At 44.9% G+C, this 12,818-nt stretch overlaps 1 protein-coding gene across 2 annotated transcripts in view; it reads left to right on the top strand.

Annotated features, from left to right (window-relative positions):
- Positions 1–1,564: 1,564 nt before the first annotated feature.
- The window catches only part of TP63 (tumor protein p63), a 102,144-nt gene continuing 90,890 nt past the window's right edge, over positions 1,565–12,818 (top strand). For both annotated transcript variants that reach the window (XM_051626697.1, XM_051626700.1), the window contains exon 1: positions 1,565–1,779. In XM_051626697.1, coding sequence (XP_051482657.1) covers positions 1,718–1,779 — 62 coding nt within the window. In that variant the 5' untranslated portion in view covers positions 1,565–1,717. The remainder of the gene's footprint in view (positions 1,780–12,818) is intronic.

Raw genomic sequence — 12,818 nt, 5'->3', positions numbered from 1 at the left:
CTCCATGGGTCAGGCAGGGGAAGCAGGGTCCAGCAGCAAGGGAGCCCTTAACTTCAGTTAATAAATACATCCTTCATTTCCAGTCTCTCTTCCTTGGCAAGTGCTGCTTATCGTAATGAAAACTTCTTGGACTTGGCCAGGGATCAGCCCTACAAGTTTACAGGATTCACAATTCACAGATGTTAGAAACTATCAGGCTGAGTGTGGGTGGAGAATGTCACGTCTGAAATAGCTCCCCTGCCACCCTGGCACAGGCAGCAATGAAAATGTTTCCACATGACATTCTTCAAACCAAAATCTCCTGCAATGAAAACACAGAGAGGAAAAATAGAGGCAATCACTGGTGTCTCAGAAGACTCCTGGCTTTTGCTTGGGAAGTTGGTATTTGTGCTGCCATCAGCACAAAAGATGCACTGTAGGTGAGCTGTAGAGCAGCTCCTTCCCCTCTTCCTATACACAGAAGTGGATGTCTGCTTGAAGATGCAATCCCACTGGTGCATAGATACATGGACGCTATTTTTTCCTGCTGGAATCCATTTTAATTTAGCTCCTGATTCATATTTCATTCATTCTCCAAAACCACAAAACCAGGATAGGTTTACAGCCTGTACTATTTGGATGAGCCATGGAGGGGGAAAAACAGGGGAACAAAACAGGTTGCTTTCCTGAATTATTTTATGTGTGAATTAAAAAAAGAAAAAAGGAAGGGGTGGGGAGGATGAATAAAGTTCCTTCCTGGTTTTTCTTTTCCTTCAGGAAAATCAAATCTGCTTTTCATCTTTAGTAGCTGGTTTTGGTGGACTTCACTCTTGTTTCTTTAAGCTTTAGTGGCCTGAAAAATTTGACTTCTGTTTTTTTTTCCTTTCTCCTCCAGATATTTGAAACTATTGTTGTTTTTCATGTGGAAAAAAAAAAAAGTATACATTATTTATCACACACTAAACCAGTGAAATATTTCTATATAATCTCAATTCTGTTTGCAAAAAAGATCAAAAGATATAGAGGGAAACATTAACAATTATGTCTGATAGTTTTCTTGGGGGGAGGAGGGGCAGGAAGCAGAGGAGCAAAAGTTCAGAGTTAATTTTAATTGAGGAATTTCCCCATATTTTGTCATTCAGCTTTTGAAACTGTGACCACAACAGGCTGTTTGAACTGTGGCGCGAGAGAGACTGAAAACTTCCCCAGGCAACTGAACGCAGGTATTAGCTACAGAGTTGACGAGGAAAGCTTTTCAAATGCAACAGATTTCAGCAAGGGCAGTGCACCCAGCACAGGAAAGTCTGACCATCCGCAGAGGAGGATGACCAGTGGCCACAGAAGTGTGCAAAATTGCAAAGCTGCCAAAATTAAACTGTGAAGTCAGGCTGGAAGGCAACCAATGACCGGCGAGATCAGAAGTTCAGAGATGCCCCAGATGAGCTCCCAACAACAAATGTGGCCGACGTACACCAAAGTTTATTAAGGATGTTGAGAGGAGGGGAGAATATCTATGCAGAAGATGCCCAGCTGGCGAGGAGGGACTGGTGGTGATGCTCAGGTCACTTGATGAATCCCATTGGCCAAGTCCCCGGGAGATCCCACCCATTCGCAAGTGTAAAATAAATCTCTAAAGTTGTACCTCGTGTACCACTTGACCTTATTGCTGTTAGCTCGCTGGTTTATATCTATTTATTTATTTTCTTTTGGTTTATACCCAAAGAGGGGCTGGAAGGAGATGAATTTTGAAGCAGCACCTTTCACCACCTTGCAGTACTACCCTGATCCCTGCATCCAGCGGTGAGTCTCTGAGCGTGACGTAACTCCCTCCTATCGCAGGTTTGATCTGAGTGTCATGTGTAATTGTTCACTTTTCTGCTGCCGGCCGGTGGCAGCTGGGCTGCACGCCGAAAAAATGTGCTGCTCTCTTCACGCTCAGTGAAGCTTATTATTATTTTTGGCTTTCTAACAGGTCACTGTTTAATTATAGGCATCCGTTTAAGATATCTCCCTTCTCCTCTTTAGCATTGGAGAAAAACAAAAGATGATAAATAACATGAAAGCTGATAGTATCTTTTTCCATGTGTTTTGGAGCTGACGGTTTGCTCTGCTTTGAGTAGTGCAAGAATTTCTGTAGCTTCCTACAGTGTGTTTATTTGCTCGTTTAAGTGAAAAAGCTCCTGGAAAGAATATGAGCTTAACCATTAAGCTTGGAGATTTTAGAACTTAAAGGATAAATAAATAATTTTAAAGATCCAGAGGAAAAACAAAACAAACCAGGAACCAAAAACTGCCTTCTAAGAAAGAGCACTTTTCCAATACTATTTTTTCTTTCTGTTTAACAGCCAACATCAGAGCCTGACAACCACTCTTATTTTAGCTTTGTTGTTACGCTGAGTTTTCTAACTTTCCATCAGATAAAAGAGAGAGTCAGCATGAGGTATCACAGTATCACATTGTCAGTTTGTTTGTTTCTCCCAATAGAAGATACTATATTTAAGCATGTAAATGACAAGTAGATGGTATTTTTCCAGTCATAAAGTTCGGAGAGGTGAAATCCTCTGAGCCCAGACACTTGTCAAGCAACTTTAAGGCTAGTTTCTGGCTGCATTTTGAAAAAGCCCTGGCTGATGTCTCACCAAGGCGTTCAGTCCCCAGAAGGGTTAACTATTAACTCGGCACCCTCTGCACGGTGCTGGGGAAGGCTGTTTGTGTTGCATAGCTGTCTGCTGAAGAAGGGGCTTGGCCACCATCTCCCAGCCAGTGGCACTACAGGCAGCCTTGAGATCCCTCTTTTTTTTTTTTTCCTCCACTATCATGATTTGTTGTAACGTCTGTGGGGGTTTGATCTCCCTTTAATCTGCCGGGTGCTCAGTGCCACTGCTGTGCGAGGGTCTTGGGGAGGAGTGTTGGAGACCTGGCAGTGAGGAGGGGCCACGTTTGGGGCCAGGGGAGGGGAAGGAGAGGAGGGGAGCTGGGAAATAGCAGACGCTCCTTGGCTGTGCTGCCGTGGCAGAGGAATGTGGAACGAAGCCGGGGGTATTGGTTTCCCCGGCAAGACCTTCCATAACATGAGCCATGAGGCTGCCCAGTCTCACCTTCAAACTTGCATCTTCCAGCAAGTGAGGCCTTTCACTGGAAATGCTGCTCCTTGCCACACGCCGTAGCAGCCCGATGAGTTTTTAAGTGATCATTGGGCTGTGGGAAGCTTCAGGACAGCTTGGGACAGATAAAGTTTGTGACACCCCTCAGTCAAAAAACCTGATCGAGATGTAGCTTAGAGTAACAACATGTCTCAGCTGTTATGCATGTCTGTTTACATGAGCTGAGAGTGGCACTTGTCCAGTTACTAGTTGCTGTGTTCTGCCAGGGGTCAAAATCAGCTGAAAGCTGTTCCAGAGATACTTTTCTCAGTCTGAAGATACAAATGGTCTTAAGCTTTAAGCTCCATTGATAGAATATCTTTCCTGATGTGCTCAGTGACATTTGTCTGACTGATTTAACAAAATCGAACAGTTTCATAATTGTATTTCTTTTACACAGTTTGAAACACTCCTGCTTTGATGTGGTCAAAATGCTTTATTTATTTAACACCAGTGTACTCCTTTTTAACTTTATATCTAGTAATAATTTAAACTGATCATAAGCAAACTGATAATGTTCAGCTGAGGCACGCCAGCAATATTGCAATAGTGAAAAGAGTTTGAAATCCTGTTAATATGCATGGTGGGTTGCACATATTTCCCTGTAGATCAGTGTGGAGGGGGAAGCAGTTATAAATCCCAGTTAACTCTAAGATTAGTGGCTTAGATTTACCTTCTGCTGTTGCTTCATCTATTAATCTCTACACTTTGGGGATGTTCGCAGGCAGACAGCGTGGGAGCCAGCTAAAACATTTCCTCTGTCAAGAGGTGAACATAGATAATACTTATGAGCCTTAAGTAATATGCCATTATAATGCTTGTATACTTACTGCCTGTCATCTCACAGCAGTGCAACTATGTGCTGCTGCTTTGGCATATCCAAACAACACAGTAATTCAGTGCCACAGATGAGACAAAATAGCTGGGTGCCGAGGCTGCCAGTGCTTTGTGTTATTGTTCAGGCTACTTCAGCCTCTGTCTCAACAGCCCAGTTCTCTCATTTAAGCTATTTATGTACTTTTTAATGTTTTCATCTGGGCATTAAAACAAAAGCACCCCCTGCATCACAGGAAAGTACAAATGTCTCAGCTGGGACACAGGACAGCAGCCACCTTCTCCTCCTTCATAAGCCCCACTTGTTACTGTGGATACAGGAGTTCAGTGCTGGAGCTGCAGCCCAGCCTGAGAGAGGAGGAGAGGGGCACTGGGCACTGATAGGGACATGCAGAAGTGAGGTATGTAAATGTAGCATGTGAATGTCTGAAGGAAGACTGATTTGGCTCATCTACCTTCTTCTAAAGAGAAAGAACTAAGAGATGCTAAAATTCAGCAACAGCAGAATTGAACAAAAACCTCACTGTTTTTCAATTTCTGCTTCCCTTTTAAAGGGATTTGCCTGAAATGCTTGAAATCAATGATAAAGCAGGCTTGGTGCTCTGGCTCCTGGGCCTGGGCAGGTGCTGCTGTAAGGACAGAAGCACCTGCATTGAAGGGACAGGTCACTGATCCCCATGAATTACTTGTTTGGATGGTACCGTGGGAGCTCTAGAAACCCCAAGTTAGCTCTGAGTCATAAAGTGAACTATCTGAAACAGGCAGGATTTTCACCTTCCAAGAAGTGCCCACCTATCTGCAGCTGAAAGCCACTAATGCAAGATGAAGAAGGCACTGTAATTATGATCAAAGTCCAGCTGTTGAGAGCCATGTAATTAGTCTCTCTCTCTAAAGCCACTGTTTTTTCAGCTAATGCCTGGTTGGGGGAGTGATGTTTACAGATAAGTTGCTTGTGTTCTTGGAAATAATGGTCATTAGGCTGTGTTTTACCCAGCAGCTCTCTTCTTTTGGAGCTGTTTGGAATGCACCTGCTAGTGCCCCAGACTGCGGTCCTACCTGGTCTGCTCGTCCTTTTTCCTTCACCCAGGCTAATTGGTGACCTTAGGATTTAGCATTGCTGGTGTGTTGAAGGTGTTCACTGTGGCTTGCTCCTCCCTTTTGAATGAAAGGCCTCTCACACAAGCTGCTCTTTCCTCTTTCATTTCTGGCTTTGTATTCTCCATACAACGTGGTATGGCCCAGGCTCCCAAATCTCACTAACTGATAGAGGCTTGAGGAACAACTCTGAAATCCTCTGGTCTCTGCAGCATCTGGACTGGAAACTTGGTTTCTCAGACTCAGTCCTGGGTTTTGAGGAGGTTGCCAAAGGAAAAAAAAAATCTGACAATCCCTCCCCCAACTAGATAGTAGGAAAAAAATATATATTTTTTAGAAGAGGATGAGGGAAGCTGTCAGAAATTGGTTGGGGCATGGAAAGAAGGGTAGGGTATGGGCCATGGCAGCAGCATCTATTGGGTGCCACATGTAGATGGATTTTGGTGATCAGGATCTAGTTCCAGCCAAGCAGGGCTCCTGGGTTCAAAGGGATGTTTCATGGGGAGCATTGCACGTGTAGTTTTACCTTTCTTTATTGGTTCCCACACCCATCAAACAGGGCTGGTGAAAGGACTGCAGGTACCAGGCAGCAGCCTCGCCAATGGTGATGCTTGCACTGCAGCACAAAGGTGAACAAACTCACTGCACCCAGTGCTCATCACTACTAACAGGCAGTAATGAAGCATCAGGTTTCCTCCCTTTGGGTTGGGAGGGGGCACAACTGGGCAAAATGTGCAAGATAACCCTCCTGTGCTGTGCCCTTTCATGGCTGTGAAGCAGTGCTGGTGTAACCAGCTCTTTCACTCATGTATTAGCTGGGTGGTTGTGACAGAGCTTTGCTTAAAGTGTCATAGGGCTAAGTCTTGGAGGAGTGTATTATCCCATGTGCAGGCTCTGCAGAACCCTTGTGTTTGGGCAACTGCATGCTTTTTCTCTTTCCTTGTACTGTGCTTTGCCAAAGAAAACCTGAACTGCTATGACAGAGTGCACAACTCATCTGCCTTCACTCTTGAGAGCTGAAATTTACTGTGTTGTCAGAGAGACCTGATGCCAAGTAAGGAAAGCCACATGACTTGGTATAGAGCTATTTGCAGAAACAGCCAGTGATATAGCAGGTACTTTCCAAAGACTCAGAGAGGGGCTAGAAACTGTTCTGAGCAGCTTGTGGTGTGCTTGGAGCAGCCAGTGACTTCTAGAGCATCATTGGCTGCGTGCAGAAATGAAAGATGGACAGGAGCTGGGGAAGTGCTTTTTTAATTGGCTTTGGTGAGCTCTCTGGTGAAGTGGTGGTCATCTTCAAGGCTGTGCTGTCACCCCTGGTAGAAATCTCATGGGGGCAAGTCCCCATCTGAAGCCAGATGCATGCAAGAGGGCATCATGCAGCGTGCAGAGACATGGCTATGGCAGGGTGGCCTCATGGGTGGGATGGCTTTGTAGAGCAGCTCTGCAGGGAGGACATGCTGCCAGCATGGCATGGGACCTCTAAGCTGCCTCCAGCACCTTGCAAAGGAGTATGCTGCTGGTAGCAGGAAGGGTATTTATCTCATCTTTGAAGTCTTGTCTTTGAAGTCTCTCCTTTGGTTGCTCTCCTGTTCTTATGCTGCAGTCTCATCAGAAGACGGGATTAGAAGGTAGGACCTTTGCAAAACATCACTCCAGAGCAGCACATTAAGCCCTCTTCAGTTCTTTTTTCCTGGCAGAGCTCCTGCAGTCTGTTGGTCCCCACTACCCTCCTGTTTTGTCCCCACTGGACCTCTTTGCTCTATGGCAGAGAGATGTCATTGTGTTGAGGAAGTCACAACCCCTTCAGAGTCAAAGACAGTGTTTTTCTCTTTTCCTCTTCAAAATGGTAGATGTCCCTCAAGAAAATATATGTCTGCTTAGAGGTCCTTTTAGTGCTGCTTAAAAGATTGAATTGGAACAAAATTGACCATTTTTTGTATTTTCCCAGCTCTCAAAGGACTGCAAGGAGAGTATGTGAAGGTTTCCATGTGGTCCTTTTTTTTTTTTTTTTATGAGGAGAGAATACCTGATTCATAGCAGCTTATTCAACTCCCCAAAGTTCTGAAGATACTAAAGAAGCAAGTTATCAGTAGCTCATCTGTTCAGGGTATTCATAGCACATGTTAGAAGTTACGTCCTAATGATTTGAATGGTACCTTCTCCTACAAGCTAACTTGCAGTGGCTTCTCTCAACAAACAAAAGGACTTCTGGCCTGATACTGAGATAAGCCTTGATTTTGGGAAAAATAATTATTGAACCATTATTAAAAAAAAGTCCATAGGTGTCACAAGGCATGGGGGAGAAAAGAAGATCTTGGATGAGGACAAAACCAAGCAAACTTAGTTTTTAGTTTGGAGTCTGGCTCTAAGCTAGTTTTGCATTTATGTGAAAACCTTAGTGGGATTATGGGCGTTGTGGTGGGAGCCAGTGGTTACGCTGCCACGCAAACTTTGACTACTGTTTACTTTAAAATTTTGTAGCCCATGATCAAACTGAAAAAAAGAAACAGAAGGAAAATGTTTCACTATAAAAGATCTCTGGGGTCTGTTCGACTCGGTCTGCTGATAATAGACAGTATCTTCCCATTTGCTTAGACGGCTTCATACATCAGTATCTGGTCCTAGGGCTTACTCAGGAGATTTTAGTGGCTGTTTGTAATCAGTTACTACAGAGTAGCAGACCATCTCCCCATAGGATTTTGCTGCTGAGTCATCTCCAATTAGGTGCTCGAATGCCACAGGTGGTCTGATGTGATAAATAGTGATGTATGTAAGCAAGGGGAATTTGGTTAAAGCATGGAGCCATAAAGAGAACAGCCACCTCCAAGAGTGAGTAGGGGGAAACACTGCAGGAAGTGATTTGGGTTCAAAAGGCTCTTTGCAACATAAAAGTAAGTCTGCTTGCAAAACCTTGCCCTGGGAGGTTGGATGCCTGTCTAGTTTAGCAATCTTGATGTGCACCTAAGTCAACACGTGCTGAAAAAATGCATGGAAAGAGGCTTGCAATATGCTGGTGAGCTGGACACTGCAAGAAGCAGCAGCTGCTCCCCTGTGTACTGCCAGCAGTGTCTGCCTCTAAACTCAGAAGTAGAAGGCAGATCTGGTGGGACAAAATAGTGGGGTTGCTGTGCTGGCTGTCAATGGGGTCTATGAGGTGTCTGTGACAGCTGTGGAATCATAGTTCAGCTGGCTCTGAGGGTTTACATGGGCATTAAGGTGGTCAAATATTACAGGATTAAAAACCTGAAAGTTAAACAACAGAATTCCTTCACACAGTCTTCCAAATTTGACTGTTCATATTTGTGAATTTTCCTCTTAAAACATACAGCCTGGAAAGATCGTTCCTATTTTTGATGGAATGGGAGACTCTGATGTATTCATAGCACTCCAGGAGCTATTGCTTTAAGATAATCACAAGCAAAAATCATAAATCACACTAGGTGTGGCACTCTAGTGATAAAATTACAGGGACCTAACCCTGTAATTTCTTAGCACCAGGCACAGTTGCAAAAGAAAAGATCCTGTGAGCACCTCAGGTAGTGTTCCCTTGCACACCAGTAGTGTTTCTGATAAACAGGTCACTTTTTCCTGTCTTCCAAGACTATAATCTGCTCTTAATTCTTTGTCCTTTGTCTTCCCTGTGTTGCAGCTATTTTGTGACACAGAGAGGTTTTTGCAAGTGCTTTTATTTTTGAGAGAAGGATTCTCTGCCCTTGGGCGTAGCAATAGCTGGCCTGCCACAGAGTTGTTACATGCTGAAAAATACAGTCAGCACAGTATTTGGCAGGAAATTTCATTTTCCCACAGGAGTGTCACTGGTGGTAGGGGTGGGAAATTGAAGTTATTGTTTATCATCTAAAACACATCAGATTTAGCAGGTTGGCTGAGGGGGATGGCAAATGGGAACTTCAACCAAATTCATATTACAGGAATCTGTACGTAACACCTACTTTGCTGGTGTTTCTGTTTTGAATTTTCATTATTTACTGAAACACAGGATGTTTTTGTTTAGTTGCCTGCTTCTAAAGAGTTTTAGGGACTTTCTGTATTATTTTGATGAGGTAGGTTTTTTTTCTAAGTTTTTTGTAAAGTTCAACCTTCGATACAGAGCTGAGAAAGGGACTTTAGGTCCCCTGAGCAGTTCACAGAGAAAAGAATTTGTGTAACTAAAAACTAAAGCAGCTTTCGTAACAGCAGGTGCCTTAGGGAGCCAAGAGTCTTACCTGGCTCAACTCAAAATGTCAAGAGTCTTTTGCAGTAGACAGTCTGAGACCTTCCTGTCCTAAAAAAGAATCACGTATTTCATGTTCTCTGTCTGGGGAAGCTCTCCCTCTTCTCTCTGACTATATTTATATGGCTAAATACCCTGCCATGCATAGTATTCCATGGATGAAACTCAGTGTGGGCTGCATAATTTCTCTTGCTTTGCTCCCTCCTTGTGGGGGGCCATGTTGAGACCCATGTGGTATGTCCCCTCACCAGCCTCTCCCAGCTGCCTCTTGACAGTGGCTAAATTTGGGGATGACTGTCCTGGATGAACTAGGACAGCAGTAACTCTGGGCCTGCTGCTTGCCATGCAGGGGTGCCCAGCACCTTCCCCAGGGTTGTAGATGCAGCAAACCAGGCACTTGGGCAAACAAACCCCAGGAGCTGTTGGGATTATTCTGGCAGAGAGGGGAACTGATTCTGTTACACGTCAGAAAGGTTCAAATCTCAGCATGTTTGAAAGAAACTCTGTTCCTGGCAGAGGATGTCAGTGTCCTGGGGACTGTGTGGCCCTAATGCTACTGACAGTGATCTGCTGCAGTGTCTTGGTTCCCAATGGGAGAAAACTCATTTTCTTCTTAGGGAAGAGGCTGCTTGTGGGAAACCTATGCCAGGCTTTACACAGAGCTTGGTGCACGTTGCAGGGCTGCAACCCTAGCAGGAGGAATTGGAGCTGCAAGCACACCCAGAAAAGCCCATGCTGTGTGCATCTCTGCCATTCTGTGGGGTCTGGGTATTCCTGGTGTTTTGGTCCAGAAATCTCACTCTGTTCAGTGGATGCAGTTGTAGCAGAGGTGGGAGGGAGCCGAATCCTGCAGCTCTCATTTTGGTTATCTCTAGAGGGTTTTGCATGGCGGAAGCGCTCAGAAAAGGTTTGGAGGGGATTGAAACTTCCTTATTGGGGAGAAGAAAGGCAGAAGCCCCTTACTCTCTCTCCTGCTGGCTGGAAACACCGCAGAATTGGTGTTTGGTGCAGGAGTCTGAGGACAGGTGCTCTGTTTAACCCATTGCCAAGACCAGATTTGAGAGCCCAGTTCTCTGAGCACCTCAGTCCTGATCCACAAATCTACACCCAGCATCTTCATCCCAGAGACATGAAGGATGGTCAGACACCTGGAGATGTGAGCTGTGCTCACCTGGTATTCCAAAGCCCAAGGTCACATGCTGCAACAGTCTCTTTTTCCACTAAGCCTTGCAGCAGCAGGCTGAAGGCGGCACACACGTCTCATGGTCAGGAGCAGCTGCATGCTGCACTGAGTGCTCACAGCTTCTGTGGAGCTGCCTTGGAAGGACCCCATGTAAATGCACCACAGAGTCACTCTGTCAGTTCCCATACACGATGCTTCTCTGTGTATCTGCCACTAAATAGAGAATACTGTGCTCGAAATGACCTATTATCTGCCCAGCTGGGTCCGATCTGTATACCATGGTCTGGAGCATGCAAATCATGTGTGAGAGTTCCTCAGATGATGCTTCACCCTTGCACTCCCTGGGAGAAGCACTGAGACCAATTTCATCTCTGCAGGCATGAGCCCTGCATATGAGATGTTGGGTTCCCACTGTGTCTTTTAAAAGGTACAAACTAATGTGTGGATTTGTTCTTGTCTTGTTTAACCCTGTTATTTTTTGGGGGAAATACTGCTCTGGCTTTGCTTCCTAGACTGCAATAGTTGCTCTTTGCACCACATAATCTCCTTTTTATTGCAAGAACAAGCAAGCCTGTCAGAAACTCTGAGATCTCCCTGGCAGTTCCTCAGCACAGTGTGTGTCCCTGGTTTGGGGGACTGGCTGTGCTGGTGGCAACCCCTTGATCTGGGGCTTTCTCTCAGGTTTGATTGGCAACGTGTTGCCTGCTGCTGGCACTTGCTCTGATAGCACACAGTCCTTAGGAAAGGATGAGCTCAGGACATTTGGTGGTAGGCTGGACCATAGGCAGCTCAGCCTAGACCATGCCTAACTCGTCCTTGCTACATAGAACAAGAGGTTGGGCTTAACAGTGCTTGCAGCTATTTCCTCTCCAGACAGCACAGAGCTCAGGCCAGGGCCACAGCTGAAAAACATCCTTGCATGTAGATAAGGGGCAACACACAAACCAGACCTTGAACCTGGGCCAGGCCAGCGGTGTGGATGTAGCTGTGGTCTTTCCTTGCTGCTATACCCTAGCTGCAAGTGGAACTTTTCTGTTGGGTTTGGATTTCTCTTTTTTTTTTCTTCTAGCTCTGACCTCTTTCAGAGTAGCATCTAATGAGAGCCAGTTCCTGACACCCTGACTGCCTTTCTGAAGCTCTGATGTGCTTGGCTGAATTATTCTACTATCTGTAATAAATAAAGCAATTTCTCATTGTGTTGTGGTCTATGTATTGGTAGGTAGACTAATGAAACTTGAGCGATGCTGGTTGCAATCAACACTGCAAAACTTCAGCAGACAAGAGGCAAAAGAGCTCCATTTCTTGTGGGAAGAATACTGAAATCCCTGTAAAAAAGGGGCAGAGATGAGCTGCTGTAAACAGTGTTACTGGGTAAATGCTGTGCTCACAAGAAAAATACTGATGAGCAAAGCTCAAAAGGGGGAATTTGATTCACCAAGAATTTTATTTCTGGCCATTGCTTCTTCAGAACTAATCAATTTTCCATATTATACACCTAAAATCACTACAGAGCAGTAGGGATGAAGGCCTGTAATAGCTGTATTTTGTCATGACTGTCATCTTTTGAAAATTACCTCACCCACTTTTGTTTCTGGGATTGTTTCTTTCTTTTAATATTCCCTGATGCTGCAGAGACCTGGGTAATTTGAAAGGATGCTGTTAGCTGTTTTAGGCTGCTTTGGGCATGTAAGATCTGCCTTCCCCTCTCTTCCAGAAAAGATGAGGGATCTCCCCATGCTGTGCAGTGGAGATTGCCAAGTCACCTTCAGTGGCAGCTTGTGGACATGCCTCCAGACTCCTGCTGCAAACCATTTCTGATGGTGGATAAGTGGATCATGGGTTTGGGTTAGGCAGTCCCTTTGGATGCACAAAAGATGGTCTGTGTTATCTTTAATTGTAGGTGCAGTTGAGCCGCAGAGCTTGGCATGTGGCAGCAGGGCTAAAGGCAACACCAACCCAGCAGAAGACCTCTCTGCAGAGATCTGTGCTTATCTCTTTATTTGTCCTGCTGCAAAACTATCAGGACGGGCTGGCTGGCTGCAAAAACTCTTGTGTAGACTTTGAAAGGGTGACCCAAATGTATGTCCTTAGCTGGCTACCTAAAATGAGCAAATTATGTCTTATTAGGCCAAAGGTGGGGTTGGTTTTTTTGTAAAGGACTCGAAAATGTTTTGTGGCTTCTGAACAGTTTACTTGTAAAGTTGATCTTACAATACTTATTTTTGGACATGGCTCAAAAATACCTCAGAATTTTCAGGGCTGGGCCTGGATTTTCCACTTGTGTTGCTTTTGAGAAGACTTTCTCACTTACTGTTGTAAAAGCTCTCACCTCTGCCTGGCAGCTCTGACT

The sequence above is a fragment of the Apus apus genome, chromosome 8, assembly GCF_020740795.1.
Source record: "Apus apus isolate bApuApu2 chromosome 8, bApuApu2.pri.cur, whole genome shotgun sequence".
In the NCBI taxonomy this organism is placed as follows: domain Eukaryota; kingdom Metazoa; phylum Chordata; class Aves; order Apodiformes; family Apodidae; genus Apus; species Apus apus.
The sequence above is the reverse complement of the archived record's forward strand: the minus strand, read 5'-3'. Positions and strand labels throughout refer to the sequence as shown.